Genomic DNA, 18852 nt, shown 5'->3' on the forward strand with positions numbered 1-18852 from the left:
CTCCACCTATTCCTTAACATCTGATCAGAGGGAAAAAAACCCCCAAACCCTTTTGTGGTGTTTTTTGGCTCTCGGTGAAGTAATATAAATCCAAACTGTTCTTTACGCACATTTATTAACTAAACCAAAATCAAGAATATTTCAGAGAAAAGCATTCATGCATAAAAAGGAAGAATCTAAATACCAGCATTGACTCCACTGTATATTATGAGATACACTTGGGCATCCCAAATTTGAGCTAATGATAAGTGTTAAAGGTGTTTCCCAAATTCAGCACAGCATTAAAATAGTGGAATTCTTTAACTGAATGAAATGTGAAGTTCCAGTAACAATGGGTTTTCAATAAACCATAGAAAAATGGAAATACTCATTCTTTTGTTTTCTAAATAGTTTAATAGATCTTTTTAGAATTGGACAAACTAAAACTGATTAACAGCAAACCTTAAACACCCATTCAGATTTTCTTAATCATTTAGCATTTGCTGTTTACTTCTGTGGAACAAGAACCTAAAAGGTGTGTTAATTTTTCTTTTTCTGAAAGAGGAAGGACCTCAGTTATTCACAAAGGTCAAAGCAATTTCTTGCTCTTTTAGGCTGTATTTTCATAAGTGGCCTGGGAATGTACAAGAAACTACTAACAATCAAGACTTCTGTTGTTAAATTACTTTGTCTCTTTACAAAATTCCAGACAAAGCACATGAGCTAAAAAAGACAATTTATTTTATTAGCATTCATTCTAGGAAAAAGCCTCTTTTGAAACCTTTCAGTGAGTATGATGTCAAAAAGCCACTGGAAGTTGGTTCACTCATCTGGCTTCCTGTCCATTTCAACATCTAATGGCGGGGAAGGGTGCAGGGGGAGAATCTTTTTCATTTTGCACTTGATCAACCATCACAGTCCGTTTCTCAAGCCAATGAAAAAAAATGCTTAATATGAGTTAACAGCCAACTACAGTTTAACCCTCAAAAAAAGTCTACTTTTGGCAGAATGTTCACCTTTCTTTAAAATTACTGTAACTGGGAGTTAAAACCATTTCTTAAATTTACTTTAAATGCTGTTCATGAGGATTAAATCTTTTCATACCTGTAGCAAAGCCATTTCTGTTCACTGAGGGTTTGAATTCTTCAAGAGACTGATGTTAGACAGGCAAATAGCAGACAGAAAAGCCAATTTTCTCTTAGAATTTAAGCAAGACCTTGTCCATCTCCTTGAGTAACTTGTCTCTATTTTTCCAACCAGTGGCAGGAAATCTTCATTTCTACAGCTGATGTCTATACTCTTGATCTCCACATGCGTCATCCTCGCCATAACACATTTTGAGCATCCTTCTAGGATTAAAAAATGTACTGCTTCCCTGAGTGCACAACAAGGCACTGCATTTTTATCATTTCCAGCCTTGTAAACGGCACAGGCCATTACAGAAGAGCCTGCTTGAGAAAACAGGATACAATATTCATGTACTTTGTTAGAGGAGATAAATCTACATTTTATGGTGATCAACTAAGGCAAGAAACACTTTAATTTCATTAAAGTAAGAAACTAAGGATGAAGTAGCCTTAAAAGAAAATACCTTCAGTGTAGTAGTTAAATTTGAGCACACAGGGCTACAAGGCCACACTCAGGACTGTCAAAAGCAGAAACTACAGTTCACAGGTTGATCCAGGAGCACTGGGCAAGGAACTCTGACAGAAGGAAGTTGTAGAAACCTCACACATCCTCCTTGAAGATCCAAGACTGGCGTGAAAGAGTAGAGTAGGAGTTTGAGATTGAGTTTTGGGAACTTCCCTGCTGAAGCACTGCCCTGAATCAGTATCAGTTTATGTAATCCATCTCCCCAGTCAATACAACAGTACACTTAAATTTCTTCCTTCCCACCCTGGCTGCTCCCTGTCCTCATTCTTAGTTTGTTTTTCACTACTAGAACTTGCAGTCCAAGGCTACGCACCTTGATTATCTGCACCAACACAAGATGACTCCTTATGATAACAGTAACCTTTTCAGCACAGCAGAGTGTCCACAGGGGGGTTACAGAAGAGGGAAATGGTGCAACAGTCCCACAGGTATTCGCGTCCAGAAGACTCTTCAAATTTTGAGTAGGCTGTGAACTAGAAATGCGTGTCCCATCCCATCACCCCCCCGCAACACCCTCCCTACCCCCCGCAATATAAGACCACAGCCAATGGGAAGACAGGCTTTTGGCTGCAAGAGCAGCTATTCTTTCCCCCCCTTCTGCCAAGGAACAGGGATGGTGAGCAGATGTTGTTGATTGAGATTAAGATGTGGTATCAAAGCTATAAAATTAAGCTTACACAATGTGCACCTATACCAGGCCTGGCTCTAAGAGAGCTGCTGCACTTCCACACTTCTACCAATGCCTTTAAAGTTACCCCAAAACAGGTAACATCACAGCAGCAGAGAGATCATCTGCTGTTAGCAGGTTGGCAAGCTATCTCCCCAAAACTGAACCAAAGTTACCACCTATTTCCACAAACATATATATTGATAAAACGATATAGGTAGGAAATAAATCCTGCTATTTACTCAGCACTTTTTATTATAAGAACTACGATGTTCATTTTAAGGCTCAGTGACAAATCCTGCTTGGTACATCATCACCTTATTAAAAACCTGTCACACGTGCAGAGAATGCTAAGTTATATTAAGTATGCTGTTAACTTGACAAAATACAGCCTGCTGCTTTCCACCTGACTAACACTGCAGCAAAGATGGCACATTTTCAAGGGGTGGGAAACAAACACCCTCTCCTTTCCTCGCCAAAGCTCCAGATCCAGTTGAAACTCTAAACACAGTAAAAACAGGTCTCTCAGCCACAAAGGCAACACATCAGAAATTCAGCCATAACACTCCACTCCAGATCCACATACATACATCAGTTATTGGGATGTGACTGCCACCCAACTGCAGTAAGTAAAAGAAATGGAAACAGTCATTTAAAATACTCCATTTATCCAGATATGAAAGAAAGGCTAGACTGATGCTGAACAAGAAGGCAGTTCAAAAGCAAAAACAAAAGATGCCTCAAAGTGACACATACTGATAAAGGCAGAAATTACAATTTCTTGTCCAGTAATCAAAAGGAGCACAAAGTTGTTTTGCACAAAAGGCAAAGATCTGACAGCATTGCCAGTGCACTGTGTAGTTCAAGCCAATGCAGTCACACATGGTATTGGTGGTTTCAGCCATCAGCAGAAGACTGGGAACAGTAAAGGAATGCCAGAGTCAGATCTTTAAACATCTTGGAAAGGAGTACATTAATATCATCACTTAAGCATTTTCACTTGTGCTACTGGAAGGCAAGTGTAGAAACCCAGCATTATCTCCATTAATTAAAATACCCTACAAAGGGAAACCTTTGCATGACATTTTAGGGAATGAAGGTTTCAGCTATACACTAAAAGCACGTCAATGCTGCTTTCTACTCTGTACCAGGCTTCTTTGGAAGATACAACAGATCCTGTATCTTCTGTCAGCAGGATTCCAGCATGACCTGTTACTCTAAGCTTCAGTAAAGAAAATGAAATTTACCTTTCATGTCTCTACACATATGAGTGGTTATACTCATACATATAGTTCATATAGTCTCTCTACCTGCAAAGTCCAGTTAATCCATCCTTTGGTTTATACTCTTCCGCCTATTTCAGGAAACTACTTCAGCAAATAGATATACTCTTTGCTTGTTCATTGAAGGGTTTTTTAATGTGAAGAGAAACGGAAGCTTCTGATTAACCACATGTGACTGCTTAACTACATTAAAATCAACTGGATTTTCAGCAGTTTCTAAGCTGTTCACACTTTCTTAAAAAAGCCTCAGTGCTCAAGTCTTTAAACAGTTCATCCAATAAAGCTGATGCCAAATACCAGGTATTACAGATGCATCTCTCAGCTGCAGCTGAAAGCTGGCAAGATTAATCTCCTTTTGCCCAACATCCCAAGCCTTGCAGGAAAACAAAACCAGAAAGAACGAATAACCTCAGGTCTTGACAAGCAAAGCTTCTTCCATTGGTCTGATTCAAAACATAAATGTTACGCAGTTTTCAACATACGAGTCCCATCTATGCACCATGAAACCATGATGAAAAAAGTATGATGCAAAGTCTTCTTAAATAGTCACCCAAAATATAAAGAAAGCATACAGAAGCTTGATGCAAAATCCAGAAATAGTCCAGGGCAGTGCTTGGGTATCACTAAAGATTTAAGGACTACTGGGGATTATGTGGCCAGCCACAAACTGTCTCGTAAGAGGTCATGACAGTGTTCTCTGCTGCTAACATGAGTGAACAGACTGCCACTCCCCGTTAGAGGTTTGACTATCAGTTTAAAAAAAGAAGAAAAAAAAAAAAAGACCAAGGAAGAGCATACAGTCATGCAGCTGATCGTCGACGAATCACAAAAACACCTCGCTGCAGCTGTCCCAGATAGATTCTCATCTTTGTGCTGTCACTGGTTTTCCTCACCCAGATCTGCATGAAAGAAAAAAAGAGGGGGCAGGGAGATATATTGGGGAGAAAAAAGGAAAACCCACAGTAAGCAATACACAGACAAGTAAGTCCAGGTATTCTTATTGTCAGATCTGAACATCTGTTACTCAGGGTGCACAGATGATTTAGCTTAATCCCTTCTCCCTCCCCACATTAGGCATTTGCAACCCGAGTAGAAAACGAAGTAAGGTTTCTAACTTTACCACCTTAACTTCCTGCTCATGACAGTCATCAAGAAAAATTACTCTTTCCAAGCATCATCAGGAAAGCAAGTTTCCTTCTGCTACAATTCACAACAGAACTCTGGCATTAAGCTTTACCTAATCAAGAATAAGTCTCTCTAGATCCACAGATCATAAAATTATCTACCCTGGGATTTGCCCAGACAAGTAACTATTAGTCAAATGAAAAGCTTATTCTGATTTTGTTCAATGAAGCATTTCTCACAATGTATTAAATAAATTGTATCTGAAGATACAAGGGCCTCTTTTTTTAAACACCTGCATGGAAGAATTCACGTAACTTGTAGATATACAGTATGTTTCAAAGGAAAAATTGCTGCCATGGAGGCAGCCACTCAGAATTTTTGAAATCACTTTCAAGAAGTTTAGATCCAAATACCCATACTTTAAAAATCAGATCTGAGCAAATCTCCTCTGCATTTTATCATTCTAATACATTTAAACATATTGAAATAAATGCATGGAAAATAAGAGTTATCCAGCTCTGAGTACTAGAGTATTTTAGGACAGAAGTCCAGTATTTCCTACTGCAAAGGGTTATAAAGTTAGTGCTGGCATGTGATTTACCCAAAACTTTTTTTTTTTTTTTCAGATATCACATTAGCTACAGGCTTGGCACAGTAGATTGATTTAACTCTATTATTTTAATTATAAATTGACTTCACGAACAGAAACCCTCAATATAAAATAAATTTAATATTTGCCTGCATTTGTACTTCGGTTATTTCCCCAGAGAAATTAAAATCCACGTTCACTGATAATCATCTCTCTACTGCAACATTTCCAAGAATTTGGTATGTTTTACTAACCAAAAGAATTAAAAAATCTACAAACTCTGAGCAACTGTACAGAACAATAAACATGTACAGTTTTACATTCTATCACAATATGATGGAATGGTATATTAGTTTTGCTAAAGTCAACCACTTTAAGTTCCATTTGGAAGAAAATTAAAATTCTGTTTTAAGTGACTACAACAGCAAAATTACTTATTAACACTAAAATGTGCCACAGTGTTCAGAAAAATAAAAGCATCGAGACACATTCTGAACTTAAAGCTGATGTTTTAGACATACAATGTATTTTGCAATCAGAAAATAACATCTATTAATTCTAAAGAACTGAAGGAGATGGTGAATAGAAACAACCAAATCCATCTCTGAATTTCTTTTATTCCTAGACTGTAAAAGGAAAATAAGCTTCCTCCTTTTTTCAACTTCCAAACCGAGACTGCTGAATAAACTCATGGGAATAAAAAAAACCAAACCCAAACCCTAACTTTCTTGCACGTACTGAAGAGTTTATTGTTGTCAAAAGGCAAATGATTGAATTGGTTCCATGTGCTTGGCCAATGATTTCCACCAATACAGTATTTGATTCACAGTTTCCAAGGAAATCACATCTAAAGTAACAGAAATTTATTCTGTTCAGATCTAAACACATCACCAAGTTTTAAAGAATTTGGGCCTGGGAAGATATTTTTGGTTTGTTTTTTTAAAGGGGATTGTCATAGCTCAGACTCTGTGTTGGCGAGGCCCACAGCCAATTACAAAAATCAAATCCGGTTTAAGAAAACTGATTTAGACATTCATATGAACAAAGATGCCTCTGATACACTGTTAACTACTTCCTTTTCCCAGCCACAAGAAGGCAACTATATGCCATATCTCTGATGTTTCTCAGTTAAGTCTTTTCACATTAAGCATTAATAGAAATGCTGGGAGACACTCTGTGCAAATATTTTTCATAAAGTTCCTTTGAATAACTTGACTTCCTTTAGAAATGCTATCAACTTTTGACTCCAGTCTACAATTAGAGACCTCAAATCTAGGTCTGCCTTCTAAATTCAAGCAGGAACCAGTAAGATCACAGTTTGGCAACCCTACTTCTGAATGTGTGATGAAATCTGAGATAGGGACATTGTACTCCTAAGAGAACAGCTCATTTCAGTATTCTGTTAAGTATTTATCTCCCTTGTCTTTATACTGTTGCAATGAACCACCACAGGGAAAACAAATGCCATGCCTCCTCCCCAGCCTCTCTCAAAAAACACCCCACAAACTCAAAACTAAACCTACTGTCTCACTTTAAAATGGAATTCATGCAATAATAATTAACAGATGGCATTTCCCTCAGGTTTCAGGTAAGATGCTCCCAAAAGATTGAGTTTTAATGTTACAAGTTAATAGTAATAACTTTAATCAAATTAGCAGTACTATGTTTTCAACACATCCATTAGCAAGATACTCCTACTTTATCTAAATAGCCAACCGTCGAGCATAACAACTGTTATTGCAAGGGGAACAGTTGTGATACAAAGCATATCCCATATGCAACTCATTTTGTTGAAAATAAAATATTTTCCCTTAGCTGCAAAAACAAATTAAAGTTTCTTTATTGGCTGATTGAAGAGAAGTGCATTTAAGCCTATCTTCTTTCCTTGAAGTGTCTGGAATCCGCAAGCAAAAAATAAACTGCTCCCTTTGCCCAACTGATGCACTGCTCAAGCACTAAGCTTATTTTGCAGCAAGATTCACATCCATCTCAGGCATGCACCTCTCTTCACCTGCTTCTCTAAGCCTTAATCATTAGCCACACAGAAATTGTCTCAGACAAATGACTCACCTGCCCTGTCTCCCAAGTAGGTGATGAATGTTGCCAGCTTACCTCACATGTACTCAGGTTAGCAGGAAGAATTTTCTCCCCTTATAAACAACTAAATTTGGTGACAAAATTTTTCCTCATCCTCTTCTGGATTCCCAATAGGATTTTTTTTTTATTTAAATTTTGCATTAATAACACCTGTATGTTCTTGAAATAACAGAAATGGAACTTATGAATGTAGTGCCAGTGAGATGCAACATGTCAGTTCTCCCCATTCTTCCTGGCTGCCAAACTACTGCTTGCAAAATGTAGGATCATTCTTTAGAAATGGAGCAAGTCTCTTCGCATCTCAAGAAGAGATCTCTCAACTCAGTTTTATCTTGGATTAAGCTTCTTTAGACACCAGACAACTACATCTTTTCCAAAAGTAATACTGATTTTCTCTTAGTCCTTACTAGACAGCCGTCTACCTGTCTATGCTGACTCACAGCTTTCCCCACCCCCATGAAAAAAAAGGAGCCCACTACCTCATTGGCACCCACAGAACTGATCACACAGCTGATCTTAGTGTTCTCTTTAGACTCCAGGTAAATAGCCTGGCTCTTGTGGTACCTGCAAAAATAAAAAATAAAAAAAAAAAAAAAAAAAAGGAAACACATGAAACCATTAGCTGTCCAAAGACTGAGAAAACAAACAGTAATAAGATTGATAAAGCTAGGATTCTACAAGCATTTGGATAGAGTAAATATAAAGTCTGTTTTTCCACACAACTTTCCCCACCTTCACAACATAGCGGGTGGTCTGATTCTACACACACACACTTTGCATTTAAATGATACTTCGAAGCGCGTGAAGCTCTCAATTCTATATGCAGATTATTGAAAACAGATTTCACATCTGCAAGAGGGAGCAGCAGAGCACCAAGCGACAAGACAGGAGAACACTGATTGACAATAAACCTTTGTTTCAAGAGTTAATCAAACTAGCCTTTCACATTTCAGACACAGGATGGATTTTAGAAGGCAACTCCATATTATGCCTGATAAAATATGACAGAGCAAATCACAGATACTCAGATTGGGTTATTCACATTCCCCAATACAAAATTACTAGTGCACCACCACCAACAACAACAAAATGAATTGTACTCAATCAGTGCAGTCAGTGTACTGTTTAAACAGAGACCTCAAATTTCTAATACCGCCTTATTTTGTGAAATAATACACAAAACAGTAAGTGATGGGTAACTGACTCTGTAAGAAGCTGTATATACCTGCCATAAGGAGGCTGTGTCTAAGCATTTCCATTTTTTCCCCTTTTAGATCATATTTTAGTCATGCTATATATTTTTCTTGGTGCATTTTGTATAAAACAAAGTAAAAACTTCAAAATTCCTAACTCTGAATTCTTGATTTCATGGTCTTGCCTTCTTCACAGACCATATTTCTGGTAAGTGCTGCAAAGTGTGCTAGACAAAACTCGCCAGTTTCTGTGTATTCTGTCCAGGAGAGTTCTGTAGGCAGAACTAATTATACTGAGACAGATTATTTGTAACTCATCTTAATCAAGAGAGCACCAAAATGCTTTACCCTAACCATGATGTGCTTCATATATAACTGGGCAATCCAAGCTGCAGAATCACTGCGCACAGATTCCCTCGGTAACTATTCAGTATGCAACTCCCTGCAGTCTGATTGGCTGACAGGCATTTGTCAAAATGCATAGACTTGCATAATCTTTACAGTTATTTCTACAATAACCACACTGTAAAAATGGAAGTCTTCCAATAGTTTATTTCACAGTCTCTTCCTACTGGCTCACGTACTCAGAATTTTCACACTGCTTGCCAGTAACAAGAATAATAGCATCAGCTTTCAGCCTTCCAAACGTACTAATTACCAGTGGCCTGGGCAAGGTAATAATAAAAAAAAAAACAAAAAACAAAAACCAAACAACCCCAAATCCTGCAACTTTTAGACACTTCTGCCCAACCACTATTCCTTCTCCCTCATTTTAACAGAAAGGATGTCAGTGGGTTCCAGGGCAATGCAATAGCAGCAATGATCTGAGCCAAAAATCTCAGCTTACTGAACCCAGACGATCATTAATTGATATAAAGAAACAGTATAAGCTACTATAAACCAGACCTCACTAAGATAAGACGTAAAAATCTCAGTCCAGTAGCGTCCTACCATGCCATGCTGTGACTGATTAAGCAAGGAGAATTGATGATCTTGATACAACCAGTGCACAAGCTTTCGCGTGCAGAAGATACCACTGCAAACAACTCCTCTCAAGTGATATCTGTGCCTGCACAGATAGTGAAATAATTTTTCCACTCAGAGCTGTTCCTTCCAATTTTTGATTATCAGTGAATTCCAAAGCTAATGACATGAAGCTGGCTTCAGTCCCTGGATTTCACATCACAAGTTACTGTCCCCCAGTAAATTTGTGTTAACTCTGCACAGAAAAGGCAAGGTAACAAGTTAGTTCAGCACTTTTTCACTGAAGAGTTGTCTCAGCTGTCTCACGCTCCATGCACGCAGAGAGACAGGTCAGCTGAAGGCACAGTAGCCTGGTACATCTCAGTTACCACATTCATGTCTCAGCCTTTTGCTGAGTTTATATACCCACAGGGGAACAGAGGGGTAGAACTGAGGAAAATAATGCAGATGAAAAACGCAATGGAATTTAAGTTGGCTTTCAAGAGAAGGAAAGTGCCAAACAACACTTGCTTTTGCAGTAGGCAAAATACACCACAATAATGACAAGTGAGGCAAGCAGAAATAATTCCACTTTCTGCTACAAAATATTTTGCTGAAAGGCCAAGATTTTCAACTGCATCTCCATCAGAAGATTGAAAGAAATCACTCTGGATTATTGTATGCAGACAAAGCTAAAAGCGAAAAGATGGTTGTTTTACAGCGAACTGTATTTTAGGATCTGATGGGGGGCATGGAGCAAATTGACTGAGGATAAAAAACTAAGTCTAATTTCACATCCATCTGAAACTCCCTATACAAAGTCTCCACTTGAGACATGTTCGTGAAATGTCTCTGCAAGACCTTAGGGAGTCCATTACTAGCCTTAAACATTCACTATTTTGAGATAATGGCGCTTCATGGCTGCCATCAGGAAACAGAGTCCTCCCGAGCTGTTAGTTTTATTATTTCCGGTGCATGCCAGCAGCTACAGCCTTAATACACCTTAGAAAAAATTACCCTCCCACTATCAAGAGTTACTTCATTATTTTAAAATACCAGCTATTTTGCACAAGTACTATTACTATCAATCAAAAAAATCTAAGCGGGATTATTGCAGACAAAAAATGTAAAATACTTATCTTAAAACAGCATAAGAACAAGGAAAGGCAACAGCTGGAATACCTGACAGTGAGGCCCCCATGACAATTGAATTCAGCAAGATGAAAATATCTGTTAGTGTTTTATGTCCCAACTAGATACCTTTCAGAGAGAGCTGGTGCTTTTGAGAGATTCATCTGGGCTCACTGAAGCTCTCCCAGGTTTAAATTTGGTGGGCGCCTGGGGAACTTTACTGACCAATTACTCCAGATTCCATCTTCCCTCTTTTTTTTTTTTTTTAACTTATGCAACACTTTTCAATACTCCACATGCTTAAAAATTCTGAAGAACAGTTTATTCATCCAAATATATCCCAGAGGATAGTCATTTTACACAAAAAAACCCATTATGAAAGCAAAAAAAGAACTTCATGTATTTGTGAAATAAACAACCTGTTCAGTTCATGTCTGCTTTACGCTTCAAGGAAGTTTAAGCTCCAGGCAGCAGCTTTTATCAGAGCTGTGTACATTGAACCCTTGATGAAACTTCACTGTTAGAAGACTAGCAGAAGGAAAAACTGACCAACTATACAAGATGGCTGTCATGTAGAAAACAAGCTTCACACCTATCATTTTCCATGATAAAATTACAACCTCGTCACTTGTTATTTTGAGCCAACAGAACACTGAAGTAGGCTACAAATAAGCATGCAACTTGCAAATTGCTTTCTGCTCAAGGAGTACTAGAATGCCCCCTTGATTATCCAGTTTTGCATGTCTCATGGATTTAGTTTAAGACCTACTAAGATTTCTCTGCAGAATTTAATATTTTTCTTGTATTTTGTGAGGCTTGCACAGCTATATGCCCATAAAACTTAACAGAGCTAAATCCAATCAGCAATTCTGAAGTTGCTTTTCCCGTGTGGGTTTGATCTTTAAAGGTTATTTGGATTTATTAGAAACATTTTTCATTCTGCTCATCTAGTGCACAACATTTCTTCTGCCACCTTGTGGAACGATGGGTTAGCGCTCTACAAAACTGGACACAAGGACTGTGAATACTGCCAACACTACTGTACCTGCAATCACAGGGTATCTGTATCCTAGCTGACCGGCTTCACAGCTACATCACACTGCATCTGCTGGTGGCTCTCTTACTTAACATTAGTTTGACAAAAACATTTCCCAAGTGTCGCAGTGTGCACCACTGACTCCATGGAAAAGATTTAAGTCTCCTTTTGAGGCAGTAGTTACTTCTGAAAGTCTATGAAATCTAAACACTCCATTATCACTTCTGATTTACCAAAGTCGCAATGATTAGCCCTTGGAGGAAGCAGCCAACATCTGCCCCAAAACATTTTGTCCTCAAATTTTTTTCTCAAAGAAATTTCTCTCTGCAGTCTTTGTCTCCTCACTACACAACACTCAGACTGCTTAAAACAGAAATTTACCAGGACTTACCATCTCTTATCATAGTAGAGTTTTCCATCTTCTATCCGGGCTTCAAACCGCTGTGCTGGAGACTCTGCTGGTGTAGCTGGGAGGTGTTCAGGAGAGGAGGGAGAGGCTGAGAACAGGAGAGAGACTGTGTTTAAAGACCAGCATGTGTCCACCACACAGTAGCACATCTGACTGCAGAACTGCAATTAATAAGGTCATATTAAGCAGAAATAAAAAGCACAGAAAGCTACAAACTCAAATTTCCATCAGAAAAATATTCTCTATTGGGACTAATAATTCAACCTCTGCCTTGAATATAGAAATGACAGTATTCATTGAAATATAACATTTATCTGAAAAAATGTTGATACGTAGGTGATAGACAGTATGTCCTTGATTTTGTTTTAATTCTAATCCATAGTAAAGTAGTTAAATTACGTCAGAATTACTTAGGCAAGTTAGTACCACTCTGTCTTGAAATAAAGTGTACAGACACATCTAGACTGCTGAAGGCATAAACCCCCGAGTTCTCTATACCTCCATCTACCTGACAAGCAGGCAAGCTGCTGAGATGCATCCGAATATAATGGAAAAACTTCTACACAGTTACAGATAGTCCCATGCCCAAATGTTTCAGCCACCAAAGATGCATATACCTCCCTTCCCATCCCTGGCAAACTTCAGAACAGATGAAGAGACTTCACACAGCACCCATTCGCCACAATAGGTACACAAAGAACAGCAATTACAGAGTCAAAACAATTATACAGTCAAATTACACAGTCAGCAATTATACAGTCAAACAGTCTACAATATAATTGTCTGTTCAAAACAGCATGACTGTTCCAATGCAACTGTTAACTCACCTGGTCTCTTGGGTGATTTAAGCTACATGGAAAGAGAGCAAAGAAGCGTTAGAGACCTGACATGAGCCATAGAAGTCAGCAGTAACAATTTCAGATAGTCTTACTTTCCATACTCTAAATGCTTCTTTTTTTAAATGTACTGTTAAGTGGCATAACACAACCAGAACAGCATGCTATAAACAGCCAAAGGCGTAGATAATCAGTGTGATGATACAGAAGGTCTACAAACTGAACTTCAGAGCATTCAGGTAATCCACTAAAATAAGTCAAAACCAAACCCGTCTAACACACTATATTTTTGAACATGAGCCAACATTTCCCAGGGTACACAAAATACAGGAGATAAACCATTAGACACACCTCAACAGCTGGCACAAAAAACATGCTCCGCTACCATCCTCAAATGCCTTAATGAGCAGCTTCTATTATAAGAAATTAGATAAGCCTTAAAGCGTTTAAGCAAGAAAGCAATACGTTAATCAAATCTAGAAAAACTATAAATATGCACACTGCACCCTATCCAGTTTGCTAAAGTATTGCACCAGTGGGGAGGAAAAAAAAAAAAACCAACCCAAACCAAAACAACTACAAAACCCACCCCACACTAAGGCCTAAACCAAATGCAGCCTGTGACCTCACAGAAAAACATATTAACATCTGCTCAGCCATGCGGAGGAAGAAACTCCTTAATATAGCTCATCACTTGGTTCAGACAAAAGGTAACATTTTTAGATGACAGTCATTTTAATTAGGTTAATTAAACCTATTAAAATAAAAGGGAGGAGATACCATCTTACTAAATTTTTTATTGTGTTACTTCAGAAAGCCTACTGGGATGAAATAGTCCCACATCTCAAAAAGGAACATAAAACAACACAAAAAAAAAAAAAAAAAAGAGAGCTCTCTTCTCTTCAGGGGGAAGCATTAGCTTTCTCTTTAAAACAAAGAAATACAAATCAAGCAATAATCCCTACCTTATTCAGCGTTCTCAGGTCCTCCATTATTTGCTCATCAGTCAACAAATAATTTAGCTGAGGTATCCAGAATTAAGGTTCCCATAAGCTCTTGACAAGCAAGGCTAAAAATTAAAGGTCAATGACATTTCACTTGATTAAATGTAAGCCAAAAGGTTGCTGTAAAGTTGCATAAGATTTTAATAAGTGTCATACTTGAGCTTTTTTTGTCATATGAATTAATATAAGTCCATCTCCACAGAGCCCCATATTTAGCAGCAAATAGAGTGCAAAATCATTTTAACTTATTCAGACATAACTGTCAATGAAAAACCTTTAGTGCATTGACATTTACTTCAAGGAGGCATCAAGCACAAGAGTTTTCAGTGTTGTTCTCTACAGAAATGCAAGATGAAAAATCTGGGAGTTGAAACACAACAGACTCATTTCAGATTTTGTACAGGGAAGCCGAATCCCACTCAAACCTAGGAAAAGAAACTCATCATTTTGCAACTCAGTAAGCGGGAATAGAGACATAGAGAGAAGAGGGGAAAGCCCCACAAAAAAACAAACCACCCTCAAGAGAGAACCAGAAAATAAAGCCAGAGGTACAAAACACATCCTTTGTGTGGATGAGGACAAATAAGAGCCTACCATTCACCTGAAAACAAACCCAAAATCTCAGAACACAGAAGTTAGTGTACTACAGCCTTATTAGAGCTCCGCTGTCATTTTGTGTAGTTTCACAATCATATCTTCCCATTTCCCTTTCCTACTGCTCCTCTGTCACTTCCACACAAGAAAAACCTAAGTACACAGAAGGAAAACAATACCCAAAGCAGTGAACCCTCTCTCGAGCCTTAATCTACAGTGTTTCTTCAAAACAGTTCTTAAGTCAAAAGCATTCAAAGTAGCAAACTAAAGTTAACAATTGCTAGGCTGCATTTTAAGGATTTTGGCTCTGATGGACTTTAATCCTCTCCCCAGTGAGGAAAGGCAGACAGACTTGCATACTGTGGCTACCATATCATGCTCAATTAGTAGGTCATGTTCACCATGAAACTCATTTATTTTGGATGAGATAGAGGCACTAATAAATAGATTATTTTTTTTCCTGGAAGAGTGAACAGCATCTCCAACCAGAAAGAGGTTAATTAAAACTGGAGATGCTTGTGACCATCCCGCATGAACTCTAGAAGTTCAAGGTTTGATATTGCCTTCAGAAAATGTGAGTCACTCAGAAGTCATAAGATAAGTTTTTTTAATCTGATTTAAGCCATACAAGTTTGGAATCTAATAATAAGCCTCTGCAAAGCAAATATCATTGCTTTCCTTTCCAGGTGAGTTTAATATACAAATAGAAGTGCTTATCGCAGAGGAGCTAAAAACATATTTCCAGAAGCCAAGAAACATTTTAATTATAAGAAACATGCAACAAGGCAGAAGAGAAGGATTACATATACATGTTTTTCTCTCTCTGGTGATATACAAGAAGAAGATGGATTTTCATCTTCTTTTATTCAAAGAACAAATCTAGCACTCCTTGCTTTTGCTATGCATCTCTCTGGATTAGAGATCTGAAGCCTTTATCAGAAGTGGAAGAACTAGCTTGATATGACAAATACGATCTTTCTGGCAAATGTTTTGTCACATCTTGAAATGAGAAAAAGCTTTGGCTCATGTAAAAAGCCATTTACTATCTATGGAATCAATTACCTCAGCATTTATATATAAAGTTCTTTTAAAGCTTTTTCCTTTGTGAAAAAAATTGGCTGAAGAACTCAAACTATTCTCACTGACAAAAAAAAAAAAATCAAATAAACTTCACAGTGTCGTGAGGTCTCTCCAAAGACTGGTTGTGTTACATTAGTTTATCGCACATTATATACATGACAAATTGTGCTTCAGTATTTCCTAGATTAAAATCTGATCCTAGCATCTAATTTCATTTTCCTTCCTGTACAAAACAACATAGATGCAGGTACCATGCTGGCTTCAAATACAATAGCACTCCAATGACTTTGTAAAAGGATATCAGGGGCAGGTTTCCTCCTCTTGTCTGGGATAGGAACTGGATCATTCGGTCGTCGCCTCAGTTTCCTTGTCATAATAGGCTTCACTTCCATTGAATCTGTAGAGTAATGAAGTTGGAGAGCTGATAAGAGCAGAGGGAAAGGTATAAGAAGCAGCAGCTTTCTACACAAGGGACAAGGAAAATAATCTTTCCTCTTTCATACAGAAAATTGGATTTTTTTTTTTGTGGTGGCTTCCAGCATCCAAGCTGAAACTGCTGACAGTGAACACAAGTTCTCTTTCACACCAGCTCACTGTTCAGCAACAGCGTTGTAATGCCATGGTTACAGCTTTCATTGGCTGGAAGTGGCACAGTTGATTTGGAGGCATTTTACAGCTGCTTCAGGTATAGATAACAAGCACAATGATGCTACAAGGATTCAGGGCAAATTTCTTTAATGCTATCTGCTTTAGAACAGATCATTTAAAAGGAAAAGTTCATGGAGTTCTTTGCTAACAGAACTTGGGGCAGTTAATAGCACGTAAAGCATCAGCTACAAATCAATTGCTCTTTTTCTTGTCTTTAAGCTGGAAAAATAGCTTTGTCAAAGGAATACAGATAATTACTGCATTCAAGACTGATCCAAGTCTGCTGGAGTAATTTTAAACACAAATAGTATTTAAATTCAGATCATCTAAAAATGCTTCAAATTATGATTAATGAAATGAACCTAATTAATAACATGCAGAGCAGCAGTTGACAGGAAATAAATTGTAGTATATGCACTGGGGAAAAAGAAAAAATCTGTTTAAAATTGAAACACAAGTCTCATCACCAAGTAATTACCTGAAATTACAGTTTGTCCAAATGCCTACAGGTAGTCTTAACTGAACTACTTTACTCAAATTCTCACAAATCATTCCTTAATTTATGAAGACATCTTGAACTGGCAACCAAGACACCACATCTTAAATGCTAAACACATCATCTCACCTCTCTTTCTATGTGCTGAAAATTATTTGCTCATCTTTAAGTACACCTGAATCACACCCTAGGTAGCGCTTAAGTCCATGAAGCCTCTTTGGCTCCCTCTAGATGCTAAAACCTTGAGCAGCTATGCATGTTCAAAATACACCAAATTACTTTTTTCCTTATCTCAAGGGTGAACAAGGATGACCATGCTACACATCAAGGGAACAAATATTATGATAAAAGCTTTAAAAAAAAAAAAGTGCCACCCACTAAGTGTATACCAAAGGAAACCTTATCTCTAGGATTCAAAGCTGAATTTGAAAATCACTGAAGATTAATAGCCCTGCAGACACTAAAAACCTAACTTACTGTGTTGAATGTAAGCCATTCTTCCCATTTGTTAAAACCGATTTACAAGAGCCTCAGAAGAGGGGTCTGAAGCACTTATTCAAGGCAATACACAGCCAAGTCAAAAGGCTTTTTCTCCTTTTTAAAAATTAGTTTCAAATGAGTTGTCACAGAGCTGTTATCTATATTGCTTAAAATGTGAATAAGGCAGAGAGATCAATTTTCTTCTTTCTCTTCCCACCCTGTATCTTAAAATTGTGACAAGTCAGCTGAAAGTCAGCACCAAACAAGTTTTCAGAAAAAAACCCAGAGTTTGAGAGTCTTACATTTTCTGTTAACCAACTGAAGAACTTTAAGATTCTCAAGAGATTCATGAAAACTTTATAAAGGAAGTTTTGAAGAGCTGCTAAAGCACCAACAGATTTAACCTGAAACACAGTCTTGCATGAGGCTTAATAGTTAAGAACTGCACTATACAATGCTCCAGAACAGGAGGCAACTATTGCAACCTATATGAAACCGCAATGCTCCCAACACTCGCAGACAAGCCTATTCATCAGGCTGCTAACTTGCATCCTTGCATACGCTGAACTTCCACAGGTTTTAAAAACCATCGTGTCCACATCAGGTTCAGTATTCTTACTTCTTAGCCTCCAACACATGTTCACAACAAAATCTGTTACTTCCAAAGAAATCACATTGCACTTCTGCTGGTCTGGAAGGAAGTAGATAAGGGAGGGCTAACACACACAGAATGCATCTCTTATCTACAGTTACTTACATGCCTTTTCCTAGAGCTGTATTTGATGAAAAAGCTCAACACTTCAGGACACGCAACAACAGGGGGAACACATTTCCCTGATGAGGATTAATTCAGTCCCCAAATCAGACTACTAAATACTTTTTACCCCTCCTCAGTCTCCCTTTAACTCTGCAAATCCAAATCCTGATGTTAACAGCTGTCCCACTGATAGAGAAGTTATATTCCTTTAGACTCCTAGAACACTGGTATGCAGATTTCCAAACGTTAAGACCTAGTCAGATCCTCACCCACTAATGAAAACCTTCTTACAAGATTAGTACTGTATCCCAACTTAGTAGTGAACAGACACAGGCATAGGATAACAATACAAAAGTTAAGGCTAAGGCATGGTTTGTAAGATCAGACTACATTTCATAATTTTGAGAGAGAGAGAGAGAGGGAGGGAGAGGGAAATAGATACCAAGGAAACAGCATAGCTCAAGCTGTTTTCCAGACCAGATTAGCCCTAACAGTTTGTACAAAGCCAAGAGTACTCCTGAATACGTCCAAACAGGTTTTAATTCTTGCTTCTGAACACTGATTAAATTATTAGCTTACATAACTTCTGAAAATACTATACAAGAAAGATATAAAAGGTCTAACTCATGGACAGGCCTCACTGACACAATCAACATTATCTGTCCATGAAGTGAGGGAGTTGCTCTTAAAAAAAGAGAATCAAATCAGACTTTTGGTTCAGTATCACAGCAACACAATTGGCGAAGGAGTCGAATTACCCTGCTACTTAGCTCCACTGTGTCAATTACTGCAAAGAGCGTTGCCAAGGCACCAAGAGTACCAACGGGTTTAA

General features: G+C 38.0%; 1 protein-coding gene across 5 annotated transcripts in view; it reads right to left on the reverse strand.

The window, feature by feature from the left end:
- The window catches only part of SUDS3 (SDS3 homolog, SIN3A corepressor complex component), a 68361-nt gene that overhangs the window by 41145 nt on the left and 8364 nt on the right, over positions 1 to 18852 (reverse strand). For 4 of the 5 annotated variants that reach the window (XR_011326699.1, XR_011326698.1, XR_011326697.1 and 1 more), the window contains exons 7-12: positions 15941 to 16036; positions 13927 to 13988; positions 12953 to 12974; positions 12108 to 12213; positions 7873 to 7957; positions 4381 to 4481 (exon numbers count right to left, since the gene is read on the reverse strand). Coding sequence is in view for 1 of the 5 variants with exons in the window: in XM_069795305.1 (XP_069651406.1) it covers positions 4383 to 4481; positions 7873 to 7957; positions 12108 to 12213; positions 12953 to 12974; positions 13927 to 13988; positions 15941 to 16036 (470 nt within the window). In the remaining 4 variants the exon portion in view is untranslated. Of the gene's footprint in view, positions 1 to 2534; positions 4482 to 7872; positions 7958 to 12107; positions 12214 to 12952; positions 12975 to 13926; positions 13989 to 15940; positions 16037 to 18852 lie in introns of those variants that run through there. The other variant, XM_069795305.1, reaches the window with a different exon arrangement.

The sequence above is a fragment of the Haliaeetus albicilla genome, chromosome 10, assembly GCF_947461875.1.
Source record: "Haliaeetus albicilla chromosome 10, bHalAlb1.1, whole genome shotgun sequence".
Taxonomy (NCBI): domain Eukaryota; kingdom Metazoa; phylum Chordata; class Aves; order Accipitriformes; family Accipitridae; genus Haliaeetus; species Haliaeetus albicilla.